The sequence below is a fragment of the Hippocampus comes genome, unplaced genomic scaffold, assembly GCF_001891065.2.
Source record: "Hippocampus comes isolate QL1 unplaced genomic scaffold, H_comes_QL1_v1.1 scaffold123, whole genome shotgun sequence".
NCBI lineage: Eukaryota > Metazoa > Chordata > Actinopteri > Syngnathiformes > Syngnathidae > Hippocampus > Hippocampus comes.
Genome location: NW_017804997.1, coordinates 1,587,714 through 1,607,369, shown reverse-complemented (window position 1 = coordinate 1,607,369; position 19,656 = coordinate 1,587,714). Strand labels below are relative to the sequence as shown.

The window sequence follows — 19,656 nt, the reverse complement described above, 5'->3', positions numbered from 1 at the left end:
ATAAAAAAAACACATGTTCAGTGTTGTGTGTGTGTGTGTGTGTGTGTGTGTGTGTGTGTGTGTGTGTGTGTGTGTTCTTTTCTTTTCTACTGTGTGCATATCAGTACAATGTGCAGCATACGGCAGCTTCATTTGGACTACCCTTTTCCCCTCCCCCATGGGGCTATTTGAATGTTCATTCTGAATTCTTGACTGGCCTCAGCTGGAACATTTCTGGCAGCCAATTACATGACAGTGGAATTTCAGTGAAGCTGTCACAAGTACGCCACAAGCACTCCAGATCCCCTTTACAGATCGCAGCATGTCATTCTTTATTCAGCCCTTAAAACTTTGAAAAATAAATGTTTTTCCATCTCACCAACTGCTCAGTCGTATTTACGTGCCGTCATTGCGGCGACTGCAAACAGTCACTGAAAAACTGTCTCCTCCATCAAAAGCGCTGATGGTTTATTCCACTGAGCCCTCCACCCACACGACTCAAACTTTGATGCAAATATGTCGTCTAATTAAAAAAATGGAACAGTCCCAAGGGAGTGGGATTGATTCTTTTGCTCACAGTGAAGGATCATATATGATAACTGTGATATGATGCTGTTGTTATATAAGCAGAAACATTTTTTACAAACGGCTATATCCCAGTAAACTCTTCCCGATACAAATGGGCTTATACTTATACAACCTGAGTTGCGACAAATGTGAAAATAAACACCGCCCATATGTGCAAGACCAAGTCAAAGCAAACATCCACGCACAGTTGAATGCATTCACACTTTGTTAAATGTGCCTGGCATGTAATCAGAGGTTGAAGGAGGCTGGCCCAGTAAGTCTCTGATTGTCTGCACTTTCTAACTCAAAAGCCCTCTCTTATTCTTGTGCCCTTTTGTACCCCTCACAAACTGTGCTCAATCGCATTATTATTATTACAGCGAAAATCACTCATATTAAGCCTCTGCATTGTCATTCGTACCGCAATTGGAGCTGTGGGCTGTCAAGCAAGCGTGGCAGGACATAAGATCCATTTTGAAATGAGATTTGCATAAAGAGTGTTGTTGCTCTGTCATTTATTTATTTTCTTCTGCAACAGGAAAAAAAAAAATCATCAATAAATCAAGCCATATAGGTCCCTGAGGCTGCATCGAACAGGTGTGGCTCAAGGAGTTCATTGTTGATATTACTGTATTAATAATGACATCATGAAGCTTTCAGACACAAGTGTGGCGGGGAAGCAACTGCGGCATGGGAGAAATTGTTTGTGGCATTGTTAGTTAGTTAGTGTTAGTTTGAATTCCCAAAAGTATTGCGACTGACTACAGAGTAATCCAAGAACATAACAAACACAGTTTAGCACAATTTTGAATGAACGGCTTTACAAAGAGCTCGTTTTGATATACTGTGCTGGCATGCGTATACCATCGCTGCGCTTGTCTTCTTATCTTTTGCGACTGAAAATGTTTGAGAAACTTCCCTTTCTGTTGGCTGGGGAGATGAACTTCCACTAAAGATTGAGGAGTTTTACATTTTCACTTAAGATTCACATATGAAGTGTTTTTATTACATTCCAAATAAAGTCTAAATTGGGGTTTTTTTTCAACTTTTATAAATTACTCACATGTTGTTTCATTGACCCGGTGATTTTACATGCCCCGCTGTCTGAGATCATGATTTTGCGTTTTATCTGTTTTTAAGAAGAAAACAATGGAATCTTGAGACTTTCCCTCCTCTGAGGCGAGCGGGGAATTGTTTATACCCTGGAGCAGGTTTGTTTTTGAGGGAAAGGGTAGAGGTAGAAGGGTGTGTGCTGGGGGTTGTAGACAGAGAGGAAGAGGGTTAATCACATTTGCAACAGGACAGGCTTCCCCTTGAAGTAGCAGACAGTGGTAGGAAGCGTTCAGATTTATGACGCTTAGTAGTCAGCTATTGTATCCGCCTTCACCATGGCAGTTGACCAGCAGACAGACAGTGGGGGGAGAGCGCGAGAAGGGTTGTAAATCACGCTGAGAGTGTGGCTCGTACACGGACAAACACATCCAGCCTTATGCTTGCAGTTCATGTGTGAAGGAAGGGCGGTTTAACGGTGGGCTGGTGACTAGACAGAGCTCAAAGTTGCCAATTGTTATCAAGAGTTTGAAAAAGAGGAATGATGTGACTCGGATTAGACAAAACCACCTTTGTTGTTATTTGGAATGAACACTTGGAGGACAGGTTGAACTTAAAAACGTACGAAACAAGCAACAACTTCATCCTTTAACTCGTGGTTGCATGTGTGCGTGTGTTATTTTTTTCAGAGTATCTAAATCTTGGGAACATGGAGAAAGGATGAATACTGACGTCTGTATAGTCTCCAAAGCAGAACAAATTATTCCTTTGGCAAGAGATTTCTATCTTTCATATATTATTTAGGCCGTCTCACAACAGACAGATTTGGACTTCGGCAGATTGGACTGTCAGTATCCCGTTGGATAGTTTGGGACTTGGATGCACGGATATGTGAACAAGCCTCAACGGTCAACTATGAGAGAAGCAAACGTGATGTTTATTTTTTATTTTTTATTTGGTGTTTATTCATTTATTTATTTATTTTTCTTGAGTGCAATGACTGTCACTCCCATGTTCCAATGTGAGGAAAGCACAAAAGAGGTGCCATCTGAGTGCTCTTCACTCTAATGTTCCTCTCGGTGAAAATGACTCTCTGTCTCTTTCAAGCACCATTAAGTCCATTTCCTTCACAGGTAATCGCTTAACATGCAGCCTGCACATGAGCGTGATTGTCTGCATGAAAGTGGAGGTGAGAATCGTGGACGCGCCGCATCCTCGGCTTTTCTCAGGCTGGTGTTTTTTTTCCATAGATTGATGCCACCGTCACACTCGGACGGTTGTGCCCGCATGGACTCTGGCCCGGTTTAACCGCATATCCCCTCTGTGGCAAGGAGTGCCCCTTTTGCTAAATGTGTCCAGTGCCGCATGTGTACACAAGATCTCTGGCCTCGGTGGGGATTGTTTACTCAGCTGAAGTCCAACAGTGTTGCACTCCATCACTGATGTACTGGGTGTCATATATTGGAACCGACCTCACATATCAATCAGTATTATGAAACGTATCACTCTTATAAATGTTAAAATGTGTTTTTGTATGTGGCCGGGTCTGTGGAAAGACTTGACCACAAAATAATTTTTATGTGGGTTTTATTCCCGACTGAACATAGAAATGCACAGCATTAATAAGATAAAAGACTGAGATATGTCAATTGGATTCTAAAAGATGAAAAAAGGACAGATGAGATCAAAGAAAATTATCTAGCAGATCAAAGAAAAGTATACAACAATAGACAACAGCAGTGGCTTGTTTGATACAGAAACAGAAATAAAAAGACATTATTTCCAAGCCACAACACTCCATGAAACTTAAAAGTGCAGAGCGACTAGACATTACAGTCCAATGTGTTAAAAGGCGGACATACATACTCGACACTTTCCGGCGTGTTTGCGGAAAAACACAAATAATCTCCCCTCTAAAGAACACATAAAACAGTTCATGTAATTTCACAGTCAGAAAAAAATTTACATCTTGCCATGTCGAGAACGCTTACGCTGCACGGCTGTTCATACGACCCACCATGATATCGTACTCTACAAATATTCATTCATTCATTTTTCGATCTGCTTATCCTCACAAGGGTCGCGGGGGATGGGGGGGGAGCCTATCCCGGCTGTCTTGGGCAGTAGGCGGGGGACACCCTGAACCGGTTGCCAACCAATCGTAGGCCACACAGAGACAAACAACCATCCACGCTCACACCTAGGGACAATTTGGAGTGTTAAATCAGCTTGCCATGCATGTTTTTTGGAATGTGGGAGGAAACCGGAGTACCCGGAGAAAACCCACGCAGGCCCAGGGAGAACATGCAAACTCCACACAGGGAGGCCGGAGCTGGAATTGAACCCGGTACCTCTGCACTGTGAGGTCGATGCGCTAACCACTGGAACCGGGCCGCATGCGACAAATATCATTCGAACAATCAATCATCCATCCAAATATAACACCTAACCTGCTTCATGGTAAAATAGTTACCAATTACCTGAATATCGCCCAGGTTACAATGACGATCACGCGTAAATCAGGTTGGAAAAAGCGGCATGCACAGCTCAGAGACTATCCGCCTTCACAGGCATATCATCCTTGCTTCACTTCCTGGTCTAAGTCTCACTCAAGCTACATTTTCCCACGGGTTTTTATCCAGCGCTACTCTTAAAGTGACAGTGCTACATTTGTTAAAGAAGGCAGCCTTCAATACAAAAGTCTAAGTATGGTTCACCTGGTTACATTTACTTTTGATCTGATGGCTTCATCAAGCCACGATCTCCAACTGGGTTCGCTAGTCGAGTGTGAAGCGGTGTGGATGAAAATCAGCACCTTCCGAATCTGAGATCTTGCTCCTCAGTGGGAAAAGGGTTGGAATGAGATCCTGCCCCAAGTGGCGGAGTTCAAATGTCTGTACCGTCTGCGGCGGTGCGGATTCTATATCGATCCGTCGTGGTGAAGAAGCTGAGAGGAAAGGCAAAGCTAGCGAGCTACCGCTCCATCTACGTTCTTAACTTCACCTTGTGGTCACGAGATGCGGGTCAGCAAACAAACCAAACAGAGTTTGCTTAAAAACCAACTTTGATGGATTTGAAAATGAAGAGAGGACATACCGAAGGTGAAGTGTGGTTCCACTTTGATTTATGAGTTCGATGACAGCAGATACACCTTCACTTTAATGGAATTCCATCCCAAAGCATTCAGTAGTTTATCGTTTCAAAATACGGAGACTAGTGTTGTTTAGGTTTTGCGCCCAGAGCTGATTACAAGATTTTCCATAACACCTCCATCACTCATTTGCCACCTTCCAAAAGAAAAAGGCTCGACAACACTTTCAACACTTCTCAACAGAAATAATTCACCATCCTTGTCTGTTGGCATGAGCGATGCCATCATGATGCAATAATACTGGACTCACTTGTAAGTCAAAAAAGATGCTCTGCAGGGATGGTGATTCTCCCCTTTGCTATAAAACCAGCTTCTGCCAAGCACTGAGCAGATTTATTGCACTGTCTCTTTGAATGTAGCCAATTTCACTTTAATGGTATGATATGAAAGAATGATGCATGTCTCTGCTTTTAGATGCTCCCATTGAGGGAATCTCACTTGTCTAGGACGCCGCTCAAGAGCCAGCATGCGCTCCCGATACCGCTGATGTAACGTTCAATATTGATAACGACCCACGGTGGAATGGGCTCTGATCATTTTGGAAAACACAGCGCTTTAAAAAAATAAGAATCATCAAGAAAAGGGTCCTTAGCCTGCATTTTTGTGCTCCTTCAGCTCCATTTAACGGGTCGTGATCAGACAAAGCTCTTTTCATCCCTGGTGAAATGAATTCAAAATAGGCCTGAAATCCCACCATTTTGACATATTTGGATAAAATGTGGATGCCACAGATGTTTTAAAATGAAGATTTAAGATTAAATTGGAATATTACATTTCAATAATTGAAGGACCGTGCTGGGCAAACCCCTCAAGAAACAAAAGCTGCTTTCTAATCAAGTAATGAGTTGCATGATTAAAATGTTAGATCGATGAATTAACTAATTAAGTAAACTGGAGGGTTGTACTTTGCAGTTTTACTGAACAGAATCTCATTTTAACTATTGGTGGAAAGGTGAGTGTGAGTTTTAGACACCATCAAGTTTTGCATGAAAGTGCAACACATGTGCTTCTGTTTGTGCCATCGCGGTGCCTCTTCCTGCCTCTGTGTGCGTCTCCAGTGTCCAGTGTGTCAGCTCTTGTTGATTTCCGCAGGGGAAGTGGCTTCGGTGCTATCCTCAGACAAAGCCCTGACCCAGGGGTTAAGGAATGTGAACCCAAACGCTGTGACGATCAAGACGTTCCCTCGGGGCGGACAATGCTGAACACCTCAGCAAACGCCCTCATGATCTCACATGCTTGAGCGTTCCTCATTTCACATTTTCAGTTCACCGCAGTCCTGTTCCAGACAGGATTGAGAAGAAATCATTTGCCAACTTTGTGGGAGAGTGACATTGAGCGCTTCCTCTGCAGTTGTGTAACTTATTTATGGAGGGCCTTGTTATGAGTGAAAATATAAATGGATTTATCTTGATCAGGAACATCATTTGAAATAGCTCCTTCAGTCATCCCTTGTTAAAACAGATGCTTTGATGGATGCTTTGATAAGGGTGCTATGTCACGATGGCTCCTAGTGGGTGGGAGAAGCATTTTTTTGGACAGTGACACACTCACACACACTTGCATATCTCAACTGGGCACTTAACCGTGTTTACATGGCGATAATAAAGGCACTTAAACACTGCACTTGTTTTTCACAGCACCCGCTGCAGGGTAGGATGCAGGGCCGCACAGAGACAAAGACGACACGGGACAAGCGTGCCCATATTTGGCACTCGTTGCTATGTGACTAAACAGTAAGTAGCCTGGTGTCTTTTTGCCGCTGGTTTGAAAGTGAAGGAGCAAAAATGGAAATTCCAGCTTTGTGATGTGATACAAGTTAAGCATGTGTAGCTATGCTATTTGTTGGTTTAATGTAACATTTTTATTTTTGTTCAGAAATAAAATTACTTACACATTTTACCAACCTGGTAGAATCAACATAGTGGAGCTTTCTGTCCATTCTGGTGTAATTGGTCGAGTGTCTTGAACATTTTCAATGATGCCACTGTGCTAAGTGCTGTGTAAAATAGGACCTCGCGTAGGTTTTTTTTTTCCAAAACTTCAGACGGTGAGTCAACACATAGGTGAGACCACAAAGCCTTTGTCCATGTTAAGTGAGGCTTAGCACATGCTTTCTGGCAATGCTTTGACATCATCGCCACATTTTTGTCCATGATGTCACTTTCGAGCTTCCAGAAAAAAAAAAAAAAAAAAAAAAAAAAAAACAGGTACAATAGTTTGGAACTAATATTTGCTTGGGCTGGCAAAACTATAATAGCACACCCTTCCCTAACGAGCCCCACTTGTTTTGATTACTTTCAATTCCGCGGAGCTCGATAGAAATAGGGCAAGAAAATTGAGGACAATGTTTCTTTTTTTTTGAAGAGTTGAGACGGTTGTTGTTGTTGTTGTGCAATCGCATGGTGCAAATGTCTGAGCATTCAAATATCCGAAGCCATTTGTTAATGTTATTTCATCCCATTATATTAAATTATTATGACTTCCACAAGCCAAAACTTTCAAAGCTGTAATCAAGACATGAGTTGCAGCCTTTAAAGTCTCTTGTGTGTTTTGCCGTACATTCCTCTGGATTGGTAACCATTGTCATTGCCACCAAAACGGCCATAATCACTTTTACGGATGAGCTTGTCCTGAATGGTCAAAGTACAAAGAAGACCAAAAGGCCCTTGTCTCATTTATCACCCACTTTAAGAGCGGGAGAAAGAGGAGGAGGGGGCTGTCAAAGCAACCATAGCAGAGTTTAACCGTAACAGTGGTGGTCTGTCGTCCCCCGAGGCCCAAACCCATTGCTTACCGTGGAGAAATAAGACAGCAAAGGAGAGAAGAAGAGAGGACGCCGTGCAAAGAGAAAATGCAATCAGAGTTAAATATAGACGGGAGAACATGGTCAAAAGAGGTGCGGGGTGTTCGAAGAGAGCCAAAACAGCCACCAGAGAATTTATGGACAGAGGTGAAAGGTCAGGGCACTATTAATCATCATGCATGATGAGGATTAAATAGCTCGATCTCGCAGACAGATGAGAGAACCTGGCCCGAGCGAGGTTTGAAAAAGATTGTTGCGTCTGTCTTCTATTACAGAGTGGAGACGCCCGAGGCTGCACAGCCCCCTGAACTGAGGACAAATTCGGCCCTTGCCCCCGCCCGACCCTCCTCTAATGAGCATTTGTGTCACTTAACATCACATTGCAAACATTGCAACACCTTTATGATTATTAATTCACAAGATTGATGAATGAAGCGTTGACACAAAGGCTTCCAGGAGTCATTTCGGCACCATAAAAAAGATACTCATACTCCCTCTGAATGAGTTTCAGGAGTGCATTTTCCTCATTTTTTTTTTTTTTAAAAACAACCTCCTTTTGATCTTTGATGCGCCGTGCATTGCATTAATTATGTATCATGCCTCAGTACAAACATGGTGAGCACCTTCTAGTGCTTAACAGCAGCATGTTCATCATAAAGAACTGGCGGATGGCTGTAGGAGGCGCATGTACGCCCTACATTGCTTCTGCATACACAGCAGAGGCGACGGCGTCATAGTGGGGAGAGTGCAGAGTTTCCGAATCGGAATCCTCTGCTTCAATCTCAATCAAACGAGTGACATGGTTTCTTTTGTCTGCGTGCAGACTGCTGTGTTTAAAAAAAAAAAATGGACAGGAGGTGCTGGCAAGATAGATGGTGTTTGAATAAGGAAGAAAACTGTCACGGTATGAACATAGAGAGCAACCAGAACAATGAGAGTGAAGTGGCGGAGAGTTAACAGCGCTGTAATGCAGTAAGATTTATGCAAACTGAACATGCCGCTGCTTGTTGAGGGTTTCGCCGAGGGGCGAGGGTTGTGTTCATCTCTGCCCAAACTTTTTTTTTCCATCTGGAATGAATTCATAGATATTTGTGCCGTGTTGGCAGATCAGTGAGTTAATGAAGCAAACATTAGTGAATGTAGGGACTGGATTTCCTCGAGGTAAAAATTAAATAAATTAATTCATTAATAGCCTGATTACATTCAACTGGACCTACATATCTGAATGCCCAGAATGGAAAATTGACCAAAAATAAAGTGAGACTAAATGCCAGTGATCAAGCCACCGTCACGCATGACTCCAAACAAGGCCTTATATCTCACAAGCCTGAAGCAAATCTTGTGAAACTTCAGCTAAATGAGCATCTCAAGCCAAAGTACTTGCCTTTGTTTGTGATGGCGCCACAGAAGTGTGCAGAATGACAGCAGCATGTTTAAAAAACAAAAAAACAACAACACAAATAAAGCTCAAAATCCTTTTACCCTTTTTATGCCTAAAAAAAGCAAATGATGTGGCAGCACTGGAGAATTGATTCCGAATCAAGAACATGAATCTAAAAGGTGTTATTGCGTTATAGAAAATGCAAACAAATGAATATTTTCATTTAGATTTTAATTTAAACGGAACAATGCTTGAATGTGTGGTTTTTCTGTGATGTTTAGATGCATTGCCAATGAGAAACTGTTCTAAACTGCTTTTCCTGGATAAACTACTCCTAATAAGAATAGTAAAAATCTACAAGCAGTGTTCCTGAGAAATGCATCACATGTTTTTTGATAGCCCAGGAAATTTTGACTCGATTCCACAATTCTGTGTTTCTTGCTTTCACCTGAGAAATTGTATCAGCATGCAAGTTCTCTATTGGATTAAAGTCTCAGAGAACCTCCAACAGGACTCCCTGAGGGACACGGTCAAACAACTTTTCCAAATCCACAAAGCGCATGGAGACTGGTTGGGCAAACTCTCCTGCCACCTGGCTGAGGGTGCGCAGTTTGGTCCATTGTTATGCAGTGAGGATGAAAACCACACTGCTCCACCTGAATCTGAGGTCCGATTTCCAAACTGACCATCCTCTCCAAAGCCCTACATAGACCGTGTATTTGGAATACGTTTATCATCCAATTTTTGGTGACTGGTGAGGGTCATTATGAATGCCCCTCTTGCCCACCCCTATGTACGCCCCTGGTGTGAAGCTCTTCCAGGAAAATTTGAGCAATTCGAACCAGAACATTTTGAGGAAGGATGCTAATGCACCACATTACTCTCCATAAAGGGAAATGGTTGAGAGAGAGAAATAATAATAATAATTATATATGTGCAGTTCCAAAACGAGGGATCACATTTGATAAACAAAAATAATACCAGAAAATTCTCAAATTTAATTCCAGGAAATCCTAACCTGGATGTCACGTTTGTTCATTTATTTAACATGCCGGTAGCTTCTCCACAGAGATCGGCGAATTGCTTCGGCGGTGAGCACGTTGAAACATCTCAACTTCTATGCAGTGAGCCCACAACTTTTTCATTCAACAGATGTGACCAGGTTAAAATAACAGCAGATAGGCAGTGAGAAGAACAAGTAGCAGCTGGGGTGCTGGAAGGGGCTCTGCTATTGTTTGCGGAATTGTAAACTGCCGTGCAATTCGCTTAATATCAACAGTTAAAATGCATTTTTCCGCCTAAAAACAGTGACGCTCTGTCTTCGTTGCTCGTTAAAGGGTTCATGCAAAGGTTTGGATGTGTGGCGTCGCTGCAGCGTGATGCGGGTCTGTAGGAGTACCCCCTGCGTGGGTCCCTTTGCAGTGCAGATCCAGTAGTTGGACTTGTGTCGAGAGCACGCGAGCCGAGACGAGAGGAGTACAGCAGCTGAGTGAGCGAGTAGAGGTAGAATCGCATGCTCGCTCTTACGAGACTACTAGACATCGACTTGTCACTTTTAAACCCGCTCCAAAGGCTACTCGAAGAGGACCACAGAGAGCAGCAACAACACCTGGTCTGGTGTCCTCGAACCACCAGTGAAAAAACTCCCGAACGCGATCATCTCAGCTGGCATGAGCTAACATAACCCCTACCAGTCAGAGATGGAAACCAAACCGTTCTTGTCATTGGGTGAGTTTGTTCATTCCACGTTACAGTTTTTTTTTTTTTTTAATTCTGCAGTGGCGCGACGTCTGCATTCACTGTTGTCCTCATGTCGTCTTTCCTTGCCTCGCTTTTTTTTCTTCTCTCTATCAGTTTTTGACAGCGAGTTGCCCACCGCGTCCACACGCCTTGAACTAGAGCGTGACCGGTGTCTTTTTTTTTTTCTCCCCCGTTTTGGAATCGTGAAATGTAACTGGCGCGGGGCTTAAAAAGACACATGGAGTCGCTCTCGGAGCTGACGACATTCCGCGTTGACTGACAGAGTCGCACGGGATAAAGATGTGCGCGCTCCTCGCGTGCGCTTCTTGCCTGAAGTTTACCCCCAAAAACATTTTCATATCTTCACCTGTTAATGATTATGGCAGGAATTACGATTTAAGTCAAAGCTTTTCATTTACTTATTATTTGAACACAAAAATGTAAGCAGTGGAGCACAGTGGAGGCGGAGTACACTTTTAATTTGAGTTCTGTGTTACGTAACACCAAGCTTCGTTCGTTGCGGCGCTTGAGTGATTTTCTTTAAAAATAATCTCATAATGGAGTGCATTTTTAAAGGTGTGAAATCGTTTTACGCGTCATAGGGTAGAACTACATAAACTAGCTTTATTTCTAGTGCGACTCCAAGTTGCTTCACTCTTGGGGGCAGAGATTTATGGTGGATTTATTGATTATCGAATTGTGTGTTGTAGCCTTTTTAATTGATGTATATTGAACATTTGATATTGGACTGCGATGTTGTGGAAAACTGGGACCTGGGTTGAGAATCAGCACTAGCTATAAACTCGATATGCATCACATCCACTTTAAGAATGGAACTGTTTGACCGCATTGTCACTGTCAAATACAGCAGCAAAATAAAGTAAACATTGTCAAATATCAGCTTGTTTTCATTCAACTATTTTAAAGAATCTGGCTTCGATAATGCAAAGTTTAATTCTATAAAATCCCAGCAGCGAAATTATGAATAAACTAGTTCATTTTAAAATTGCAGACAAGGCTTCCTTTCTAATGATTTCTACTCTAACTGCTAGCCGCAAAGGGCAGGTTTGAACTTTCAGAAAAAAAAAAACAACTCCTCTTCTGAACTTCTGGTTACATAAAGTATTGCTTCAGTGTGTTTTAAGGATTCCTTGTCACACTTGCATACATTGCACTGTAAATCATTAAAGCCGTGTGCTACTGTATGCTTGTCAAAGTGACCCTTGTCCCCTGTAGAGATGATGCAGCATAATGCTGGAGCAGGCCAGCCCTGTCATTTTGTCTGCTGCTCTTTCATGAGTGCATCATGTTACATCTCGACACGTATCATCAGCCGCCTGTACGCATCGCGAACATTCACGGGACTTGTGGGACTCGGGGCAGCCTTCTTCGGTTACAGTTTGCAGAAACAGCTCCCCCCCACACCCCCCGCCCGTTAAACTGTATGCACCTCTCGTGTGCTTTATTGTCGATGTGCTGTATTGTGTGTCCACACTGAACGGGAGAGGACTTCCAATTTATCAAAGTAGTCCATCTGTATGCCTGTAAGCCTATATAAGTACAGCATAAAAGCAAGCTGTGGTTGATGTAAAGCTCAATGTGGAGTGCAATTATTCAAGTGATGGTTCTCATATTTTCCCTCAAGATACATCACATGCTGTATCAGCAGCTTCCCGGTGCTAATCTGCCTGTCCTAATATCACTATTTCTATTTCAACTCGGTCCATCAAAAGTGGACTTGGTGGGTCCGATTTGTTAATTGGCCACTTCAAGGACGCTGTTATCTTCTAAGTCCTTGGGAGTATTGATTAGCCACTCATTCAGTGTTATTATCTGTCACGCAGCATTAGGGATTTTGACACGCGGCTGTTGGAAATGCAGGTTTACAAATATAGATCAGTTGTTAGTGTGATAGCACCATCAAGCCGGAGCTATTTATGCTATTGCGTGCTTATGCCGAATTGAATCGCTGATGGTGCAGTTGTACACTCGCCTGAATCGTGTGCTGGCAGCGTGGGAATCGGTTCGCACTCAGCGACGGTGTGCATGTGGGTGTGAATGGTTGTTAGTTTCTAAATGTGCACTGCGACTGACTGCCGACCAGTTCGGGGTGTAGTCTGCCTTCCGCCCGAAGTCAGCCTGGGATAGGCTCCAGCAACTCCCTGCGACGCTGTTCAGGATAAGCTGTGTTGAAAATGGATGAATGGATGGATGTGTATGCCGAATGTCCGCCGGATCCTGTTATCAACTCCTCCAAGCGCTTCACAAATTTGACATTAAGCTCTAAAGTTGTAATGAATGACCGATTGGAGAGTCGTTTTGTGTGAGTGATACGAGGCTCTCGTGAAAGGCTGTTTAAGAATCATCAATGGAACTGAAGAAATGCTGCTTGATTACTCTGCGGTGTACACATCCTCAGGTTATTTCTTGTTTCAATTGGCATTGTGTTTCATTTATTTCTCTGATATTGCACACAACTTCCTGTGCATTTTATTTAAATATATTTAAAAAGAGACAGAAAGTAGAACTCAAGTTTTTTTTTTTTTTTTTTGTCAGGACACTTTAAAACCGCTCTCACAAAAACAGCGGAAGACTCTTTCATATTAGCTTTGCATTTGTGATACTTTACCGACATTCTGGCGAATTGCTCTGAGTTGCTGGCCGACGGAGCACATGAAACACGGATTGAAATGATTCCAAAAGGCTCAAGGTCACCTCCACTGTCACAATACCTGCTTCGAGCAGCCTTGTCGTCTGCGAGTGCGAAGCAAAACACTTTCTTGCTAAATGGCAGTGAATCGGTAGCTTTGGCCTGTCCTTGCTTCGCCGTAAACTTCTTTTATCACCTGCTAATGAGGGCTTTAGTCTCAAATCAAATGTCCCACAACAGGATTAGTTATGTGATACTTTTTATTTGGGGGCAATATGAGGTACGGTAGAATATTCACCCGCGTACACAAAACACGTACTCAGACACGCATGACCCCCCTACTTTCTCCCCCCCGCCCCTCCCAAACCCAATGAAGTTCATAGTCTTTGATGAGAAAGTGGGATTTGTGTGCGTGCGAGACAGAGAGCCACATTCCTTTTCTGGTTGTAACTCAGGAACAAAGGTAATACTGAGAGAGGGTGTCTGTCTTCCGTGAAGGGGGTGTGTGCAGGCTTGTGTGTGCGCGTACATGTGTGGTGCTGGAAGAGGGCTCATGAAATTACAGCGCCAAAAGCATTTGGCCAAGTTTGTCTTTTATTGCCATCCAGTTTTGTGTTCCTGATGTGATGCCTTTGCCCCCCCGCCCCCGCCCCCCTTTTGAGAGAACAGGGCTGCAGCTGTCATTTTTATTGGGGGGGTAGTTTTATGGCAAGACTTAATGGCTTAAAGTGACAGCTCTTTCTCGAACCCCTCCGTCTGAATTTCACCCATGAGGTCTTCAATTCCCTGCAAAAAAAAAAAAAAAAAAGAGAGAATGTACCCACTTCAATTGCCCATTCTTCAATTCACTCAACATCCAAATGAAATACAGCAGAGAAATTGTTGAGAAAATGAGTCATTTACAATCACAGCTATGGTTGCTTTATAATTACAAAACAAAACTAACAAAGAAACAAAAAAGCTGAGTAAATATGTTGTGTTTGTGGTTGCTAAGATAGTTGACCAGTATAAAGCATTGGGTAGAATTAGATATCATAACGCCTCAGCTTGAGGAGAGAACATAATTTATTATTTTGTGGCTTGTGCTTTGCTCGCAATCACAAACCGCCGTCCATACCCCTGATACAGAAAATCACAGGATGACTCAAAGGCTCATTCATTATTTGTGCAAAAAGTGAGGCGCTCACAGGAGGTCTTTATTGATCATGCTTGCAATGAAATTTGCACCTCAAACCTTAACCTTTGCTCCCCAGCTGTTCTATCATTCCAGGAATTTGCCTTTGGCGTTCGACCTGTTGTTAAAAGTGTTTAAAGACAGTAACTTCCAGATTTTTGCTTTGTCTTTCTCTTTATTTATATTTGCTTCACTTTGCTTTCATTTGTCATCAGCCAGCATTGCATGTGTTGCCTTTTCAGGGTAAACACGCCATGCTGTCTCGGGTGTTGCAGCAATCAACAATTTCAGTCATTAATTATATATTTGTTGTGATTTGGGGAATTCAGGAAAGGATAACTAAATTAATGCTGCTGTTTTTTGCTGTTGTTTTTTTTTTTAAAATCCAACAACACTTCACAGTTTATTCACAAATTGTTGACACTCTTCCATTAAAGAAAAAAAACAAACCCACAGTGGTCTCTGCAATAGCATGAGTCTGACAAGACTGGAATTTCCCCAAACACATATACTGTATAGACAAGCCACAACGCTTCTGGGAGAATGTCCAGATGTGACAAAACTCGAGCTTTCGGGCAAGTCACATTAGCTCTGTGTATAGACATAAAAATGAAGCACACAAAGAAAAGAACTTTGTATGAACTAGGAGTCGGGCTTTCTCACCACCTCACAAATCAATTCACTTATGCTTCATATTGCTACTTTTTCATTCACAATTATCAATACATCTTGAATCTTTTTTTTTGTGTGTGTTTGCTAAAGAGTATTTGTGTCAACCCATGAAAACAGCATGGAAGAAATAAATAAATAAAAATATGTAAACAATTCTGAAACAAGAAATACATTTCAATAATCATTTACAGTCATACCTCGGTTTTCAACTATAATCCGTTCCAGAAGGCTGTTTGACAACCGATTTGTTCGAAAACCGAAACCACGCTTTAAAAAAAAAATCTTTATTGAACACGTCTGTTCACCATAGAACGCTAAACGAGGAAGCGTCACTTCCTCGTCTACCCGAGGAAATGTCACTTCCTCATGTAAGGAAGGCGAGAGGAGTCAAATGACGCATTCAAGTGCGCTCAGTTTATTCGAGAACCGAAATTCGGTTGTCATCCGAGGCATAAAAAACTCGAAATTTTTGGTCGAAAACCGATTTGGTCGAGAACAGAGACGTTCGAAAACCGAGGTTTGACTATATTTAATAATGTCCAGTAATGCTGGGCGAATAAAAGCGAAAATGGAAAAAAAGGAAATGCAGTGCTAGAGGAAGGGCAGCAGCCGACGGATGTACCTTTATTCGCTGGTTGCTAGCTTGTTAAAAGTAGGCCTTCCAACATGTTGTTTGTTAGCAGTGTATCATTACTCATCAGCAAGCGTATTCGACAAAAGGGATACGATGCAAAATTTATTTCAATTAGCATTGAGCAAGTTGGCGTCTTCCTATGTTCGGATAAAAACGATTAGCATGCTAGCATTTGAACTCGTCGCAATAAATATAGTATAAGGCCAGATGTGAAAGCCTTCTCAAATATGACAACTTACTCAGGTTTCTCTCCGTTAGTATTTTAGTAATTGACAATTTGTACCGACTATTAAATAAAATATATGAGTAGGAACCACTGTGCTGGCATCAGAAGCCACCAGAGTAAAACACAAAATATATTCATCAGAATCATTGACATCTGCATCGTGATACAGTAAACGACACAGCTAAAAACATCCAAGAATGGAAAGGAACAGAGCATTTCTCAATTATCAAGTGGACTTCGATGCGCCCTGATGAAAAAAAAAACAAAAAAAAAAAACAACAACACTGAAAATCTGCGGAAACAGCTCAAACATGCCGTCTTCCAACCTTTTAGACGGCTTTAGTGGATTGCTCAAGAAATTACTTGTCGAGAGGTGAAGACGTTTTATTGAGACTTACGAAAGTCATTCGATGGCAATTCCACCATTTGTATCCAGAGCAATTTCATGGTACTTTAAAAATAATAATAGTAATAATGTTATATCACAATTCAAAAGCCATGCCAGCTTTCCATTAGGCAACACTCATGAATTGTTGAATTTCAGTGTCCGCGGTGATAATTTTTTCTTTGTGTAACGAAAGGATCCCAACAATTCTGCGCATTGTGTTGTGTTGATGCTTCACTTTCACCAGTCACCTGAGCACGATGACTTTAAGGGTTTATTTCTGGTTCTCTTAAGTGTCTGAATGGCTCTTCTTTGCACCGTCAGTATTCAGGGTGCGTACAGCCACTCTTTTGAAGTACAAGCGTAGTCTCTGTGGGAATTTGACCAGATCACACCCATAATTCGCATTGAGAGGAAGGTCGTCTTGCCCTCCTCTTGAGCCGGTGCTCTTGCTCTCCTCTCTTGTTGCGCTTGTACTAAGAGCGAGACCCGGAAAGATGAACAAAACTGACACGAGTCATAAACAATATACGCGAGAAAGAAGTGGAAATGCACACCATGGGAGTGCTGTGTTGTGACATTTAAATGCTGCCAAGAAACCATAAAATCAGTAGCTGTCGGGTGACTTCATCTTGACACATTTTCCATAATAATAATGTTCCTCCTCAACCTCAGCTCACACCAGCTTTTTAAATAATCAATTTCCAACAATTAGAGTAAACACAACAGCTGAAAAGGATCACATTGCATTTGTATGTTTTAGGCGTAGATCACCTGGGTTTTTGTTTCTTGTGTGGTATTCACTGTTGTGTTCGGCAAAAATGTTTCAAGCCGTCTTTCGCCACAGAGATCACATTTCTGCATCGGTGCCTTTTCTGTTGTTCGGATCGCCGAGTATCTCGTTTCAGCAAGATCCTGAGCGTATGTGCCGAATGTGAGCTGGTTCTGAGTGTTGTCGCCTGCTGTTTTCTGCGAAGTCTTTGTTGGAATTCACGGTCATTCTGTTTTTTTTTTTGTTTTTTTTGGGGGGGTAGCCCCCCCCCCCCTGAGGCTGCCCCATGGCAAGTGATGAAAGTTGAAGTTATTTCAATGATATCTCTCATGGTATTTTTACCATGTCCTATTACGGCAAAGCTTTGAGGACTTCTTTGCAAAGTCTTCTTCAATTTCTCACAATACCAAGTTGGGACAAGACCCAAGTCTTTGGGATTATAGGTTATGACTGCAGTTATGATAAACAGCAGATCCATTAGACGGGGTAGCTAGACTGTTACTATTGACATGCTGGTTATCGCTGAAACAAAATGTATTTGCTTCAAGTGTTTATTTCACAAATTACCAGCCCCCCCCCCACCCCCCACCCCCACAAAAAAGTACATTTTGTGAAATAACAAGGTTCCCTATGTAGTCTGTTCCAAGGCTTCCGAGAAGGCAAAGACTGACGAATTGTTGAGAAGGCAAAGACTGACGAATTGTTGACGCCTGCAGGTTGAACATGTTCATACCCAGAGTGCTGCCCTTCAGACACAACACACACCTGTACATGTACACGCACATACTGAGACACACAGTCGGAGCAGCGGTTTGGAGGGCTTTGTCGCTTGTAGTTCGACACCTTGCCAAGGGTGTCTGCTTTTAGGAATGTTCTCAGCAGGATGGTGGAAGGGTCCTAAGACTGGAAGGGGAGGGGCAAGAAAAACACTGCGAGCATTGCAACTTGGTTTTGCGAGATCCATCGACTACAAAGCTTTCTTTCCACCTTGAGGCCCTTTTTTTTTGTAAAGTGAAATGTGCTCTTTGGAAGAGAATTGATTGGATTATTAGTTTTTTGTTTTTCTTTTCCACAACAAGAAATGTTTTTTCTGTAAAAAAAAAAAAAAAAGTGATTGAAAGACACAAGGTTTTCATTGGATGGCAAAAAATAGATATATCATAACCTTATTAAAATACCTTCTAAATGCATCAAACCCACAAGTGGAGCCTTTTATTAACATGTAATCTAATTCTGTACTGAAATCATATGCTCGATCCATGAAGCAATGGGATTTTGATAGAACAATAATAATAATATAAACAAAAATAATACATTTTAATTAAAAATGCATTCATTAAGGAATTAACTGTTGCTGTCCCAAATGGTGTTGCAAATCAAATACATGCCGGATATATGTATTTTCCAAAAATGTGGTGACAAAAATTAGCCTCAAGAAGTGTACAATGCGTGGTGATTAGGATTGTTTGGCAGAGGACTGCACTTAACTGTGTAATTGATTAGTTAACTGTGAATAACAATATTTGAAAAGTTTTGTTGATGTTTGCGTTATTCCCCAAAAAACCGAGCAACCACATATAATACAGAGACGGGCCGGCACCCAAACGCCAGCAGTTCCAACTATCCATTTTCAATACCACTTATCCTGAACAGGGTCTCGGTGGGTGCTGAAACCTATTCCAGGGGACTTTGGGCAAAAGGCGGACTACCTCCTGAACTGGTCGCCTGTTAGAGATGAACAACCATTAACACCCACATTCACACCCACATCCACACCGTCATTGAGTGGGAACCGATCGCATGACGCACACAAGGCAGGCCAGTGTACCACCACACCAGCAGCGACCCGACGCTTGCAGTTGTCTTTTGTCATTGTGAGTTGCATACCTAAGTGTTGACTGTCACCTGCTCAAACGGCTCAGACAAGTTCAAGTGTCGCTGATACAAATGTGTAGCACCCTTACTCTCTGTTTTAGTGCAAAATGGTAACAAGACTATTTCTCACATCTGACCAATAAATTACCAAACACGTCTAAGTGGATCAATCAACAAGAATGAATGAAATATAGCTAGCTAGATAGCTAGCTAGATAACTAGCTAGAACTCTCTCTCTCTCTCTCTCTCTCTCTCTCTCTCTCTCTCTCTCTCTCTCTCTCTCTCTCTGTCTCTGTCATTTAGTCACATCTGAACAATAAATTACCGAACACGTCTCGGTGGATCAACGAAACAAGAATGAATGTAATATAGCTAGCTAGATTGCTACATAGACATTGATAGATCTCTCTCTCTCTCTCTCTCTCTCTCTCTCTCTCTCTCTCTCTCTCTCTCTCTCGTCTATCACATCTGAACAATAAATTACCAAACACGTTTCAGTGGATCAACAAAACAAGAATGAATGAAATATAGATAGCTAGATAGCTAGATAGACATATCGATACATCTCTCTCTCTCTCTCTCTCTCTCTCTCTCTCT

The 19,656-nt window shown here is 42.1% G+C and overlaps 1 protein-coding gene across 2 annotated transcripts in view; it reads left to right on the top strand.

Annotated features, from left to right (window-relative positions):
- Positions 1-10,135: 10,135 nt before the first annotated feature.
- rxraa (retinoid X receptor, alpha a) overlaps positions 10,136-19,656 on the top strand; it is an 87,370-nt gene continuing 77,849 nt past the window's right edge. Inside the window, exons 1-2 of one of the 2 annotated variants that reach the window (XM_019893884.1) lie at positions 10,136-10,420; positions 10,504-10,659. In XM_019893884.1, coding sequence (XP_019749443.1) covers positions 10,632-10,659 — 28 coding nt within the window. In that variant the 5' untranslated portion in view covers positions 10,136-10,420; positions 10,504-10,631. Of the gene's footprint in view, positions 10,660-19,656 lie in introns of both variants that reach the window. The other variant, XM_019893892.1, reaches the window with a different exon arrangement.